Source organism: Equus caballus, chromosome 1 (assembly GCF_041296265.1).
Source record: "Equus caballus isolate H_3958 breed thoroughbred chromosome 1, TB-T2T, whole genome shotgun sequence".
In the NCBI taxonomy this organism is placed as follows: Eukaryota; Metazoa; Chordata; class Mammalia; order Perissodactyla; family Equidae; genus Equus; species Equus caballus.
In genome coordinates this window covers 85755850-85771800 of record NC_091684.1, presented here as the reverse complement: position 1 = coordinate 85771800, position 15951 = coordinate 85755850, and the positions used below count along the sequence as shown (strand labels likewise).

The following is a 15951-nucleotide window of genomic DNA, read 5'->3' as shown; positions in this document are numbered from 1 at the left end:
GGAAACGGCAGGAAACAGATTCTCTCCCCAGAGTCCAGAGCATCCAGAAGAAACACAGCCCTGTGGATATTTTGATTGTAGCCCAGTAAAATCCATTTCGGACTTCTGGCCTTCAGAAGTGTAAGAGAATAAATTTGTTTTAAGCCACCAAATTTGTGACAACAGCAATAGAAAATGAATATAAGAATGATATATTATTTTACCATTTTTATAAAAGTTATAAACAACCAAAAATTTAAACATATATTTTAAAAATATGTTTAAAGGAAGGTAAGAGAATGCTGAGTTTAGGATTTAGAGGGATGATTTCCTCAGGTGGAGGGGGGGGGATGGGAAGGTCAGCATAATATGGTTAGATGTAGGCTATTGTTAAAGGTCTAGTTTTTCCTTTGGGTGGTGGGTTAACAGATGCTTATTACAGTATTAAAAAAGGACCAGCTAACTAAGTAAAAGCAGGTCATGATGAGAGTGTGTCATGAACGAAAGGTTATAATTAATCCGCCACCCACTTCTATGGGCTTGAGAGTCTTAAAGAAGAAATAAAAGATTCATGAGCAGATCTGTGACACTTTTGGGAATAATCTAGTAGGGAGGGAAAAATTGATGATAAAGGTCTGAGAGACCACAGTTACTAGGGTGGAGATCCTGATAGGGTGAAAGGGGCATGTGATCTCGAGCAAAAGTGGTGAAATCAGAAGACTTTTTCATTTTACAGCAGAGAAAAAATGGGCATGGATACAAGTAAGAGTAATAACCTTTGTTGGATGAGCAAGGTGCCTTGTGGTTATGGGAGAGCCCTCCAGGCAAAATGAATAGCTTTTTGTTTCCCATAGTCCTAAATTTCTTTTCTTTGTATTTCTCCATCTTCATCAACTCCCTAATATTTGGTTGCCTTATATCCTGCGTGTTACCTTGGTGCCTCCCACTGCCTCCTTCTCTGGAATCCTATCTCAGATGGGAGGTCTCCCCTCCATGTTCCAACATACACTACACAAGGGAATTCTTTTCGTAAGATTTCCCAACAGGAATTCTCATTGATGCAACAGCCCTTTTCAGGGTGATTTATCTCAGTTGAAATCTCTTCTCCCCTTCTGCAGTTTTGATAAGGGGGTAGGAGTCGGGGGCATATTCTCTCCCACAGCATCTCCCACTGCCCTTCCTCCATAGGGTCAGTCCGAGACCACCTCAGGGAAGGGAAGAATCATTCATCAAATGGCTTAACCTGCTCCAGGCCACAGGAGAAAGGACCTTTGCCTTGGTGAGCTTTTGGGTTGGGTTTATTTCTCCTTTCTCTTTTGCATCATCAGAATGGTAAAATCTCAAGGGCTGAAATTTGGATATCAGCCTAGAGAACAGAAGCCAGGAAGCCCAACCAGCAGCTTTTTCTCTAGGTCTCTGGAGAAACAGAAGGAAATCATTAGGTTCATACATGATCTAGCCCAGCTCACCAATTAAAAAAAAAAAATCAGAATTTGAATCCCAAATACCAGCTAATGACAAATTATAGTTTTTATTTGCCCTGTAGCCTCTTCCCTGCCTTTTGAGAATAATTTATTCCTTAAAGCACACTCATAGGGCAGATTTCCATAGGTCAAAAACTAATTATCACTAATGTCAGTAGGAAAATATGTATGCATTCCTGAGCCCACAAATTGAACCTCAGTTATACTAAAACAATACCATATCCCCTTAAAATTAGGTCAGTAGTTAACTTAGTTATACCTTAACTTAAGGCATTTCTTTTTTATCTGTTAATTTGATTGTTTACCTGCTCCACTCAGTCTCTTTCTTAACTGTCACATGGTATAGCCTTCAGATTCTACCACAAAACATAAATATTATGCTGAATATTTATGTAAGTCAATCTTCAATGTAGGAAAAGCAAATCAAAACAGCAACAATAAAGCTAAAAAGAAAACAGTAAAGACAAAGGAACACTGGTGAAAACATAGAGATGATATGACATTTACCTGACACATTAACATTGTAGGGAAAATGATGACCAGAATTTTCTCTGATGCATACCTTGTACTCCACCCTTACTCTGAAGAAGAACCTATGCACTAGAGCCAGTTCTTACTGTTGTGAAGATGACTGCGTGTCTTACTTCTGCTGGGGCTTGACACCTCCTGAAGGGTGTGAAATCTCAACTATTCTTATTTTAAAAAAGTAAGAAGAAATTCCTTGTAGGAGTATTAGATGAAATTCCTTATAAAGTAGAGTTTGGATTCTTCTAATCCAGAGGTTCCTTTAGGTTCATTGGGGCTCGGCAGGCGTGGCTTCAGAGGAGATGTGTCTGCTGCTGAATACAGCATTCTGAATACAAACCATGTCTTCATACCCCGTGTTATGAACTGAATTGTGTCCTCCCTAAGTTTAGATGTTGAAGCCCAAACCCCATAATGTGACTGTATTTGAGTTTTTAAAGAGGTAATTAAGGTTAAATGAGGTCATGTGGGTGGGACCCTAGTCTAATATGACTCATGTCCTTATAAGAGGAAGAGACAAGGGATGCCATATGCAGAGGAAAGGTCACAGGTGGACACAGGGGGAAGGCAGCCATCTACAAGGCAAGGAAAGAGGCCTCAAGAGAAACTGAACCTGCTGATACCTTGATCTTGGACCACCAGTCTCCAGAGAATAAGAAGAAATTTTTGTTGTTTAAGCCACCTAGTCCATGGTGCTTTGTTACAGCAGCCCAACAGGCTAATGCACTATCCACTCTGAACTTATATCTCCTACTGATCTCATACCACTCTCAATTTACTCTTATGGGTAGAGCCTCATGTTACCAATAGTTTGACGAGCTAATCATATAAGAGAGTATCTCTTACTCATGTAAGAGAGTAAGAGAGTCATTTAAAACCTTGCCATATGGTGAAAGAATAGTCATTTTGCTGAAGGTTATCTGCATTTTACAAAGTAGGCTGTGGGTTATCTAACCAACATATCAGTTGGGGAAATTCACTGTGAAATCAGTGAAAATCAAACTCTGCTTAGCTTAAACTGACTAGTTAATTGACAGTTAAATTTTACATGTTGGTGAACAGGGGAAATTACTATCTTAAGACCATTTTGAGAATGAGTAAAGCTGGCAGGTGATTAATGAGATAATTTGTATATATACTAGCTTATCTGCAAATTGGAGTTGTTCATATAGTGAATGTAAGTTTGAGGTACTAAAAGAACGATTTGAACATAAAACCCCACCAGCTCGTTGTCTCTAAGAATACTGTAGAGCTAAACAGCAAGATACTGCCTGGGAGGATTTAATGTTGGATGATCTGTATTACACTGAAAAGATCAAGGAATCAGTTAGAATAAAGGATGTAAGAACTTTGTGTATATGAAACTTTTTTTTTTGGATTTAAATTAATGGAAAGAATATGATGGCTTTAAAATGGTATTCAGGGTCAAAAATAAAAGTCCTATCGATATCAATTATCTGAGATGAACCAAGAACCAGGAAGAAAGTATGAGAATGTCCCTATTGTGCCAAAGTTAGTATTACAAAGTCCATGCACTAAAGAAGCTCTTGCATCGTAGGAAATTCCCTAAGACCTCACTTAGCGTATTTGTTAATTCATTTGCTAAGCCAAATGGAATGGAAGCAACAAATTTCACGTCTGAAGCCCTGGGTTCTAGACCTAATTTTGAAAATAATTCTTCTTGTATGACCTTGGGCGAATAGCCTCTCTGTTTTCATTTCCTTAAAATAAAAGCACTAATTGGCGATTATCTCCTCATGCTTCTTCCAGTTCCAAAGATCCCAGAAACCTGAGGCGCATGTTTTTGTTTTTGTTCTTCCCTCCCTCTCTGCATTCTGGATTCAAATTCTCACAGCCCATTTAACTACCTCTATAGGATGCTAGACAAATGATTTAACATCATAGTTATTTCTTTATCCGGAAAGATGGGGTTAATATTTACTAGTAAGTGGGAAAATGCTTATATATTATCTGGCACGTAGTAGGCCTCTAATGTGTTATCCTTCCTTTTCTTCTGATCAAATAATTTGAATATACATTTTAGTATAATATTGGCCATTTTTATCTGCCTTTGGCTGATTGCTTTGGATCATAAATGTGGATTCCCATCTGGGTTTCAGAACTTTCAAAGTCTGAAACCGTATGTTCTTAGGAAAAGCTAGTAGGCTTGTGATCTGCTTTATCTTCTTTTCATTTTAGCCCCCACTGCAGATTTCACATCTGCGTCTCGCCCCCACATCCTTGTGACTGCCAGTTCCTTTGCTGGACCCGCATGCTGATCACACACCCCTCTGCTCTGGAGCAGGGATGCTCATCAACGGAGAAAGTTAAAATTTGCTGAAGCCATCTGTCTTTTGTTGGAGGAAGCAATTGAGCCATAAGTTGTAGCTACTGTTTTAACAGATTTACAAAGAGTTAGGGTGGGTCTGGCTCAGGCCCAAATAACCAATTGGACTCATGTGTACTAATTTAAGATCCACTGCCAGGAAGAAAACTTCCCTTAGATATCGTGAGGCTTTGTTACTTGCAGGGTGTCAGTTAAGGTAACTGGAATAGAAGATCGAGACCATAAAGGACAGGAAGGTAGGACTGAAATTTTATGTCTGCAGGGGTGTATGCATGAATTCCTGGGAATCTGTTTTGTGTTGTAGTATTTGTGTGTTCAACCTACCTCATACTAATAAAGCATTGGACCTCAATGATCATGTTTGGCTATAGAGTAGTTATTAAGAGTGATGTCATTCTATCAACCCGTCTTGTTTAATTTATGGCAAACATTCAGGCAGTCTTGATAGCATTTCTCATTTTCTGACATTTTATTTTGCATATGGTAACTATTTATTTTTTTACTTATTATCTGTCTTCCCTACGCGAAGGTGACTTCCAGCAAGTCAGGGACTCTGTTTGATTCTGTTCACAGCTATGTCCTCAGCGCCTAGAACAGTGCTTGGCACATGGTAGGTGTTCATTAAAATTTGCTGCATGGAGGGACCTGATACCATATGGAGATGACACTGAATAGTAACTTAGAGCAGGAGTTGGCAAACTGAGGCCTGAGGGCCAAATCCAGCTTGCCACCTGTTTTTGTAAATAAAGTTTTATTGGAACACAGCCATGCTCATTTGTCTACATATTGTCTGTGGCCTCTTTTGTTGAATCTCTACTATCTGGTCGTTTACAGCTCTGATTTAAAGTGTGGGCCTTGGGACCTGGCAGACGGGTTTCTTTTCTGGTCATTTAGCTGTGAGAACAAGTGATTTAAGCAAAGATTTCGGTTGCCTCCTCTGGAAAATGATAATGATGCTTCCTGTCTCACTGAATGGTGGGTGATGTTCACGGGGCTGAAGCATCAGATAAACACTCAGGGAACATACTATAAGGGAGCTTTCTGTGGTGGGCATTTCATCTGTCGCAGCGCCTTTCTTTGCAGGGCACTTTGCCAAGTACTGGCAAAATGGAAGAACCAAGGCCTGGCCCTTTTGCCATGTGGTGACTGAATAGTCCCTGTAGTTTTTCTCCACTCTGTCTTCTCTGATGCCATTGCCATCTAGTTGTGCCTGCTGTGTATATGCTAATTTAATAAATATAGCTTTTAGAAATATTGGTTGTTTTATTAGCATAGCAGTTATTAAAACTGTAACTTCAGAAGTCAGAATATGATTTAATTTTAGTAAATTCTACTTAATTTAAATTGGGAAGAGAAAAAAACATAGGCCAGTTTCTACTTATGGATGTACTTTCATAAATACATTCCTCTGTTGTTGTTAGCACTGTTGAGTCAATTCCGCCTCCTAGTGATCCTGTTTACAGCAGACCAGAACCCTGCCAGGTCTTTTTGCGCCGTCCTCTCACCTCCCAGCACTGTATCAGACGATGCTCCACTGCTTTTCATAGGAGTTTCATGGACAATTTTTGGAAGTGGGTGGCAAGGTCCGTCTTCCTACTTTGTCTTAGTCTTAGTCTTACTCTTAGCTCCACTGAAACCTGTCCACCATGGGTGACCCTGCTGGTATTTGAAATACTGGTGGCATAGCTTTCAGCATCACAGCAACTTGCAGCCACCACAGTATGACAACAGACAGACAGGTAGTGTGGTTCACCTGACTGGGAAACGAACCCGGGCTGGGGTGGTGAGAGCACTGAATCTTAACAACTACACCATCCTTTAATGGGACCAAAACAATAAAGCAGTAAGAATACCATTTAAAAGTGTATATAACAACTAATAAAAAAATTACATCTATTTATTTATCATTAAAGTAATAAAATCTCGTTGAACATTTGGAAAATACAAAGGAGTATAGTGAAAATGGTTAAAAATTATATATGTCCCTACTACCCAGAGGGAAATTTGACTTCTAATATATTTTTCTCCCATTTAAAGAACTGAGATGTAAAAATAATTTTCTATTGCCACTTTTTAAACTTAATGTTATAAATGTTGTCCCAAGGCATAAAAACATTTTAAACATAACTTTTGATTTTTTCTTTTTTACTTACTTTATATTTTGAGAAATGTCAGCCCTTTAGTGCAAGAATGGCGCAGTGAACACTTTTGTACCCTTTACGGGAATCACCAATTATTTTTATTTTGCCATATTCATTTTCTCCCTCTCTACAGTTTTATTTTGATGAGCCTTAAACATGCTTTTTAGTGACTGCGTATATTTAATCTTGTGTGTAGTATCACAATTAACCATTCTTTTATTATGGATATTTCGTTTGTTTTACCTTTTTTTTCCACTTTAAATTTAGTTGAGTGAGCGTCCATGTTAAGCACACTACATATAGAATCTCAGTTTTAAAATCATAACCCTTTATGGTAGAGGTTACAGAAAGACAGATTAAAGTTTAGAGAATTTAAGTGACTTGCCAAAAGTCAAATTAGCAAGATTTCTGGTGTTGAACTCACCAGACACTCCCCGGCATTGACAACTTGAACTTCAGCAACTTGAAGAACATGCTGTTTGGACCATTTTATATCCATATCACTCACGCATTCTATATGAGAACAATGTAGGTATATCTCATCTTATTAAATGGATATTTCATTTTTACAAAAGCTATCACTTGTTTTCATAATAAAATACGTATTCACTGGAAAAAATTGTTAAATTGAGAGATACAAAAAGAGAGAACAAAAAGTGTTAAAAATCCCACTACTCTGAAACTTTTTTGATAAAAACCTTCTCATGTTTTCCCATCTTTAAAAATAAACCATACGTTATATCTTTCTTGAAATAATATTTACTGTGAATATTTTTCTATATATTAATGAACCTTTGAAAATAACATTTCAAAGGCTAAGTAGTAGTCCATCTCATGAAAAAGCCACGTGCATTTCTTGTCAAAACAATATTCTTTGAGTGTAAACATAGCCATAGTGAACAGTTTAGGACATTCATCTTTGTGCACAACACTAGTTACTTGATTTTTTAAATGAAAGTGTTTCCAACATACAGAAAAGTTCAGATGTTAATGTAACAAAACACCCAACGATCTACTATGCAGATATTTATAGGTATCCAATAACTTCATTTATAGTGTAGGAACTCCTTTTTCATATAAAGTGGCGAGAAAGGAATAAATGTTTACCATCTGAGAAGATATTTCTATCTTGGTATCCTCTAGTTTATGTCCCAATCCCTTAGATTTGCCAATTCGTTCAAGCTGTCTCGAGTCTATTGTATTTATCCACTCCCTTTCTTTGATTCCTTTGGGAAGACATTTAAAACCACTTTCCTTGACTCCTGCTTCAGGAGCTGGCACAGCTGCAGGCACAGCTGCGATTTTTAGTTTTAACTAGAAACTCATCATTCACACTTCCTTGAACACAGCTGGATGTGTTCTTGCTTTCTTGTTGGTAACGCTGTTATGCAACCATTTATTTGAATATATATTGATGAATACAAACTGGGTGAAATCACTGTGAATTATTGGATGTAATTTTTATCACCTCGTGCTGTTTTGAGAGTTTTATATTGCTTTTACTGCCACTCATTTCAGAAGGAAAAAGTGTAAGTCATAATGGTAGAAAATTGTTAGCTTATTCTTAGGATCTATTGCTTTTTTGATTTACAAGTTAAATCCACTGATTTGTAGCCTGCATTCCAATACTGACCTTGTTTACTGTGCTGACTATTTGAACTTTTGTGTAAAATATTATATAAAAAAAATGAAGAACACATAAACATTCCCTTCTCCCGCCGCAAAATGCTGTCTTCTTTTTGCCAGACAATTGATTCCAGAGAACTAAAATTAAAAAAAAATTAATGGAATTAATCTGGTTTCCCCTTTTTATTCAAGAGCGTAAGGATTGACTAATCTTGCCACACATTAGACCAGCTTATGCAGTATTTTGGTTTTTTCCTCTATTGCTCATTACTATTGCTTTTGTTGCAGTTTCTTGTTTACTTTAACTTATTCTTTGATTTTATATCTTAATTATTTAGGTGAGATTTGCATTGCCCTGCTTATTCTATAATAATAGTGACATCAAAGGGAAAGGGATAGATGGAGGAATTTCAGTAGGATTTCGGTAACTACTTCCAAATATTTATTTATTTGTATATTTTTTTGATGCTCACATCTAGCATACCCCAGGAAAAAGAGGCACAATTCTCTTCAGGGATCAAAAGCAGCTATCAGTGAATGAAAACCTTTAAAAATGTGCCCTCCTTTTTACTCTGAGTAACGTGATAAGACGTCTATAGTTCAGACTGTGTTGGTGTTTGTACATTTCAAGCTCTTTCGTGAGATGGAAGAGCAATGCACTTTGGCACCTGCTTCTTTCTCACTTTCTCTCTAGAAGAGAGTCCTGTGCACTCTTGAGCTAGGAGGCTGTGGGACGGGGATCACTTTCTGTGATTGGACACCCAAAAATCTCTGGAGGACTAGGGGACTGCTTAGCAGTTATCTCACTTTACAGAAGATGTCCAGGGTGAAATAGGGGGTGCTTTTAGTAAATTATGATGCTATGGTTAAATCCTCATCCTCCGACCCTTCCATTTCATGCTTCATGTCAGTGATCTCTTTATTCTACTCTTGTGTTCACCTTGAGGTGGAGTCTGTCACAAAGATGAGAGTTCTGGAGCAATACTTTTGGTAATTCCATACTAACAAGGTCTTATGCTAATGATACTGAAGATTTTGATATTTTTTCTTTGCAGGATTCATACCTGTATGTAGCCTTGGAGTGGCTCAAGTGGGCAGGATGAACTTTGGAAAGGATGTCAGCACCTTGAAATATTTCACCATCTGTGGCTTACAAGAGGGCTATGAACCATTTGCTGTTAATACAAACAGGGATATTACCATGTGGCTAAGCAAGAGGCTTCCTCAATTTCTCCAAGTTCCATCAAACCATGAACATATTGAGGTTTGCTTTTTCTTTAAAAATCAGAGCATTGCCAGGTCTGATTCATCCATCAAACCAGGAGTGGCATGTGTTTACACGTGGGAGTTCCTACTTGGCCAATTATTGTCACTTACTTAAAATGATGGCCCTGATGTGTTACATAATAGTGGAATCTAAGCATAGGATTACCCTCTGATTTTAGGTGCTTTATGAGTAGCTGCTTGGACTGATGAACAATAATTAATTCTCTTTTTATGTAGGCAATGTCAGGCTCAATCTGAATATATATAATTGTAACATGAATTTCCCAAACCATCTTTTAAGTTAGAAGCAGAGCTATGAGTATATGTATAGCACAGTACTCTCTATGTTTAGTCATCTCATTTACAAAATTATGCCAAGTGTGGGCTGTGTTTGGGGTTTTAAAGATTTGATGCACATTAGTGATCTTTAGTACTGAGAAATCAAAAATGATGATTAGAATTTGAACTATTGCTTCTTCATTTGCTAGGTGACCAGGATAGACGGCACCATAGACAGCTGCCCGTGTTTAAAGGTCACTCAGAAGTCCTTTGGTTCTCAGAACAGCAGCACTGATATCATGTTTTATCGCCTGAGCATGCCGATCGAGTGCGCAGAAGTCTTCTCCAAGACTGCGGGGAGCGGGATCCCAGGTGCCGGCCTCTTCGGGCCCAAGAATGATTTGGAGGATTATGATGCAGATTCTGACTTTGAGGTTCTAATGAAGACAGCTCATGGCCACCTGGTGCCTGATCGAGTTGACAAAGACAAAGAAGCTACAAAACCAGAGTTTAATAACCACAAAGATTATGCTCAGGAAAAGCCCTCTCGTCTGAAACAAAGGTCATTGACATATGCAAAATCATTTTAAATATGTAGTTATTGTTTGGGGAGGGTTTCACTAGAGGGCGATAGAGGGTAACAGATTTCCCAGTGTCAATTTGTTCTTCATCCTTCTCGTTTATATACAAAGGATTCTACAAGAGACCATAAAGCAACCTATTTGTCACCTAATTTGTTAGCACCGGTGTAATCTATCCTGAGAGTTACTTTTTTTAATGCATTTTTTAATTGTGGTAAAAAACACCTAACGTAAAATTTACCATCTTAACCATTTTTAGGTGTACAGTTCAGTAGTGCTAAGTATATTTACATGGTTGTGAAACAGGTCTCCAGAACTTTTTCGTCTTGCAAAACTGAAACTCTATACCCATTAAACAACCCTCCTTTTCTACCTCCGCAGAGCCCCTGGTAATCACTATTCTGCTTTTTGTTTCTATGAATTTGACTACTTTAGATACCTGCTATAAGTGGAATCATACAGTATTTGTCTTTTTGTGACTGACTTACTTCACTTAGCATAATATACTCAAGGTTCATACATGTTGTAGCATGTGTCAGATTCCCTTCCTTTTTAAGGCTGAATAATATTCCATTGTGTGTATATACACTACATTTTATTTACCCATTTATCCATTGATGGACATTTGGGTTGATTTCACCTCTTGGCTATTGTGAGTAGTGCTGCTATGAACATACGTGTACAAATATCTTTTTAAAGGCCCTACTTTCAATTGTTTTGGATATATACCCAGAAGTGGGATTGCTGATAGTTCTATATTTAAATTTTTGAGGGAACTTCATATTGTTTTCCATAGCAGTTGCACCATTTTACAAGCCCACCAACACTGTGCAAGTGTTCCAGTTTTTCCACATCCTGGTCAACCCGTTACTTTCTATTTTTTTGATAACAGTCATCCTAATGGGTGTGAAATTATATCTCATTGTGCTTTTAATTTGCATTTCCCTGATGATTAATGAAGTTGAGTATCTTTTCATAAGCTCATTGGTCATTTGTGTATCATCTTTGGAGAAATAAATGTTTATTCATGCTCTTTGCCCATTTTTCAATTGAGTTATTTGCTTTTTCGGTGCTGAGTTTTAGAAGTTCTTTATATATTGTGGATATTAACCCCTTATTAAATATATGCTTGATAAGTATTTTCTCCCAAGATTGAGTTTTTTAGAAATCTATATTTACATTCTTAGTTGAAACTTAGAGTATTCTCTCTAAATAGTATTTTTTATGGATAAGAAGGCAAGTTCTTTTTAGCATCCTTTCTTGCACTAAATCAGAACTTCTCAACCTCAGCTCTATTGACACTCTTGGTCAGATAATTATTTGTCATGAGACTCTGCCTTGTGCATTGCAGGATGATTAGCAACATTGCTAGGCTCCACCCACTAGAGATGCCAGTGGCACTCCCCTCCACTCCAGTTGTGACAACCAAAAATATCTGCAGATATTGCCGGATATCCTCTGGGGAGCAAAATCACCCTGGTTGAGAACCACTCTACTAAAGTGACTACATGCTCCTGTTTGAGATAGGCAGAACATTTTCATGTTGCTTATTCCTACTCATCTAATATATTTCAGATTTTTGCTTAGAAGAACAAAGCCAGATTACAGCACAAGCCATTCTGCTAGACTCACTGAAGATGTCCTCGCGGATGATCGGGATGATTACGATTACTTGATGCAAACATCCACGGTATGCTGTTATGGCTGTGGCATTTATTTCTATTTGTCAGTTATTATACTTTACATTTCAAATAGTTCACATTGATTCAGCAGATTTAGCAAGCTTGTTTTTAAAGTAATTACTCACTTATATTTTGGAGACCGAACAGTTGAAAAATATATGTATATTCTGATGTATATTATGCAATAAGAGAGCTATTTTAGGGAAAACATCCTTACAGCACCCTTAACCCTGATTTTATTATCCTGTTTTTTGGTAAAATTTTATTTTGCCAGTTGATTTTTCCAAGTACGTATAATTTTCTTCATCTTAGTGATATGTCTAAGAGAAAGACCATTTATCATACTTTGTTAGAGGTCAAGTTTTGCTGTCTGCCATTTAAAGTTTTCAAAACAACTGTTCCTAAAACACCAAATGGAAAAAAATGCATAGTTGTGTCCCTTGTAGTGTGCCCCCGTGTTTAAACTTGATTTTCATGTATTAGATCTAAACTATTTCAAAGTGACTTTAAGGTGTCAAAATATGATGTTAGCGATAGGAAAGTCAAAGCATAGTCGAAGGGTCGGTGACAAGCGAAAAGCTCTAGCATGGATTACTGTACTTGTGTAAGCTTGAAGCTTACCTGCCTAATGGATTGATGCTGTATATGGACCCATGCATATCGTATGTATGTTACATGTATACATACTACATACATACTTGGGAGTATAAAAGCCTCAAATCACTTAGCATGTTTTCTCACCTAGTCTTTTCTCTTTTTCCCATTATTTCTGATTTAATTCAGGATCTCTGTTTTAAGACTTTTCTTATTTTGCAGGGTCAGTTCTTTGAGCCTACAACATTTTAATTAGGCCAAATGGTTTTAAGCAAGGACATATATTCCTAGGCAATTCAAAGGCATTGCAAATCAAAGTTTTGTTTCTTTTTACTTTGCCAATACCTGGTGTTGCTATCTTGACAGTACTATTACTCAGTGAGAATCTTTCCTGGACAAGAACCTGCTAACGTCTGGGTGGGCTGGATTACGTCCGATTTCCATCAATATGATACAGGCTTTGACTTGGACAGAGTTCGGACAGTGACCGTTACGCTAGGAGATGAAAAAGGAAAAGTGCATGAGAGGTGGGTTTTCCTCAGTTTTTTATGTAAAAAACATCTGATAAAAATTTTGGTAAACCTAGGCATTTTTTTCTTGGATTTCATGCACATGATTATATTTTACTTGTAAGAACAATATAATCAAACCATTAATGTCAGTGTCCTTTTGGTTACTCATACAATCCAGTAAAGAATCTGAATATATTAAAAATGAAAAACGTTATAAAGAGTAGTGCATCGTTTTGGGCTGATAATCACATATTCCTTCAGTTGACATTGTATCTGATGAACAACTTGGGTTACCAAACCTTAACCGTTGTTTTAGGGTTTGGAGATGGGTGAATGTGAGGCATTTAGCATACGGTGTGATGTGTATCTTGGGAACTGGTTATCTGGTGGGGAGAACAATGTGAAGACAACGTGGGCTAGTAGTTTAGACCAGGGGGACACATTTGAACTCAGACTGAGGAGTAGTGGGTTCTTTCCTCAGCTTTGCCATTGACTTGCTGTGTGGCTTTTGGTAAGTCAGTTATACTTTCTGTGCCATCCTCTTTTCCATTTGTAAAACAAACCAAACTCAAACCAAACCTTCAAAAAAGTGAAGAAGGCTATCTTCCTTGCAGAATAAGACAAGAGAAGATCTGACCATTTCCATCCACCTTTTGTGCCCATGCATCCTCTCTGATCTGCTGTGACAGGTCTCATAGAAAGGGTCTTCCATTAGGTTGCTTTTCTTTTATACCTGCACCATCATTTTTGGTGACTGGAAGCTCACTCTCCTGCCTTCAGGTTTTAGCACTTGAAACGCAATGAACTTAGCACTTGAGACAGTGGGCTAGTAGAAATCTCCAGTGAAGAGCACTTGACATCAGTAGGGTGGCCCCAAACTACATGTCCCCAAGAGTGTTCTTGGGGGACAATTTGATTTTCAGAGATGGCAACAATATAAGGAAATAACTCAGTATAAGGATGAGGTAGCTGATAGATGATTTTGGTATAGGAAATAGAAGCCAGGGAAAGATTGTTGAATCTTATGTAAGCCGTGCAAAGAAACACAGCAACTTTGAATTATTCAGAAACTGACTTCATCTCCGCCGTCTTGTTCTTTTCTTTCTACTTGCCTGCCTTTGGCCTTTTTTCCTTGTCTCATTAACATGTTGGCTATATAGTGGTAGAGAAGGGGAAGGAGGTGAAGCTCAAATCTCTTAGTTTATTACCATCTCTGGTAAAGGTTTTGGTAAGGGTGAAACTCAGGCGGTGTTTGTTGTTAGCATCGCTAATTTTGTGCATATTCTACTACGTCTGTCTCTCCTAACAGATCACCTGGAATTATCCGTAAAGGGGTATCATTTTAGTCAAATTTAAAATACATTGAATAACTGATGGTTCATGTAGAATTTGCCTAAGGACTTTGATAGTGTTTGGAAATAAATGGTTCTTATCTCAGGACAAGGGGTTAAAAAAAAACCTATGAGAATGAAAATTACAAATTTAGATGATTAGTAAATAGTTAAACTTTTTTGAACCTCAGAGAAAGGTCCAGTTTGGTTTGAGTTTTTGGAGGGAAGGTGAGGTCAGTTCTTACTGAGTTCCAATTTGCTGACCTGTCTCCATTAGGTGTGAAATTTAGAGACATGTAAGACCTGATTCAGAATGTCCACCAAAGTCAATGGAGTTTTTGCTCAGAATCACAGAATCGGGCCCATTGTGCACCTCTCCCATTACAGCATGAGCTTGTTGCTTGCGCAGCATAATTTAGGTTTAGTTTGCAAGATTTACATGCTTTCTATTAGATCTGTGGTTGTACATAGATAAAAATGTTGTTTTGACATTCAGCATCAAGCGCAGCAACTGCTACATGGTGTGTGCGGGCGAGAGCATGAGCCCCGGGCAAGGACGCAATAATAATGGACTGGAGATCGGCTGCGTGGTGGACGCCGCCAGCGGGCTGCTCACATTCACGGCCAATGGCAAGGAACTGAGCACATACTATCAGGTGCGTGGTCAGTGATGGTGTCGTGATTCTAGGGAGGAAAACCTTTTTCCCTTCTTTAGAGGAAAACACATTTTCTAAGATCAAAAAATAAATGAGAAATTAGAAGAAACTGAAAACAGAAATGTTAATTATATATTTTTACTCCTGTTTGAATAATAACAGTGCCATACATCCTTCAGAGTAAACAGTGCATTTGTCCAAAATTGTTCATGTAGTAATGAAATGAGATACCCCAAATAATTATTGAAAGAGGATATCTGTATGAGACAAAGGAAAAGTCTCCATTTTCCTCCCGTGAAAGTGTTCCTTAGTTGTTATGAAGAAAATAGTTTTCCTTTGTGTTCCTTCCTTTATTAATATTGTTAAATTCATTTGTTTGTTTAAGGTGGAGCCGAGTACAAAATTATTTCCTGCAGTTTTTGCACAAGCTACAAGTCCCAATGTTTTTCAGTTTGAGTTGGGAAGAATAAAGGTAAGAAAGATTCATTCCTGGTATTATATTTGGGTTATTTTCTGTTAGGGAATACTATTTACTTATTCTTAAATGAATTCAGTATTTTATTAGTACTGATATTAATCATAGCTTTCTTCTTTAAAATAAAGGTAGCCATGTTTGAAAGTTCTGTATCTCTTTCAGGTTGCTAGGTTGACATAATTAATTAGAAAGAGTTTCTCTTTGGTTATCATAAACATATTATTCAGTAAAATTAGGCACACACAGAACAAAAATGCCAAATTTCATGCAGCTTAGTAATCATTGAACTCACAGGAGAGCTAATGAATGAGATTAAGGATCTGAAATTATGCTACTTTATGATAAGTGCTAGAAAAGTGGCATGTGTGGAGTACTCTGGAAACACAAATGGAAGAAGGACTAAGTTGGATGGGGTGGATCAGGTAAAGCTAAAAGAAGAGGTGACATTTAGGTTGATTCTTAACTGTTGAATA

At 37.6% G+C, this 15951-nt stretch overlaps 1 protein-coding gene across 1 annotated transcript in view; it reads left to right on the top strand.

The window, feature by feature from the left end:
• Nucleotides 1–15951, top strand: part of RYR2 (ryanodine receptor 2) — a 682530-nt gene that overhangs the window by 452235 nt on the left and 214344 nt on the right. The window contains exons 30-35 of the mRNA XM_070228795.1: nt 9158–9366; nt 9857–10209; nt 11804–11918; nt 12871–13031; nt 14844–15003; nt 15389–15475. Coding sequence (XP_070084896.1) covers nt 9158–9366; nt 9857–10209; nt 11804–11918; nt 12871–13031; nt 14844–15003; nt 15389–15475 — 1085 coding nt within the window. The remainder of the gene's footprint in view (nt 1–9157; nt 9367–9856; nt 10210–11803; nt 11919–12870; nt 13032–14843; nt 15004–15388; nt 15476–15951) is intronic.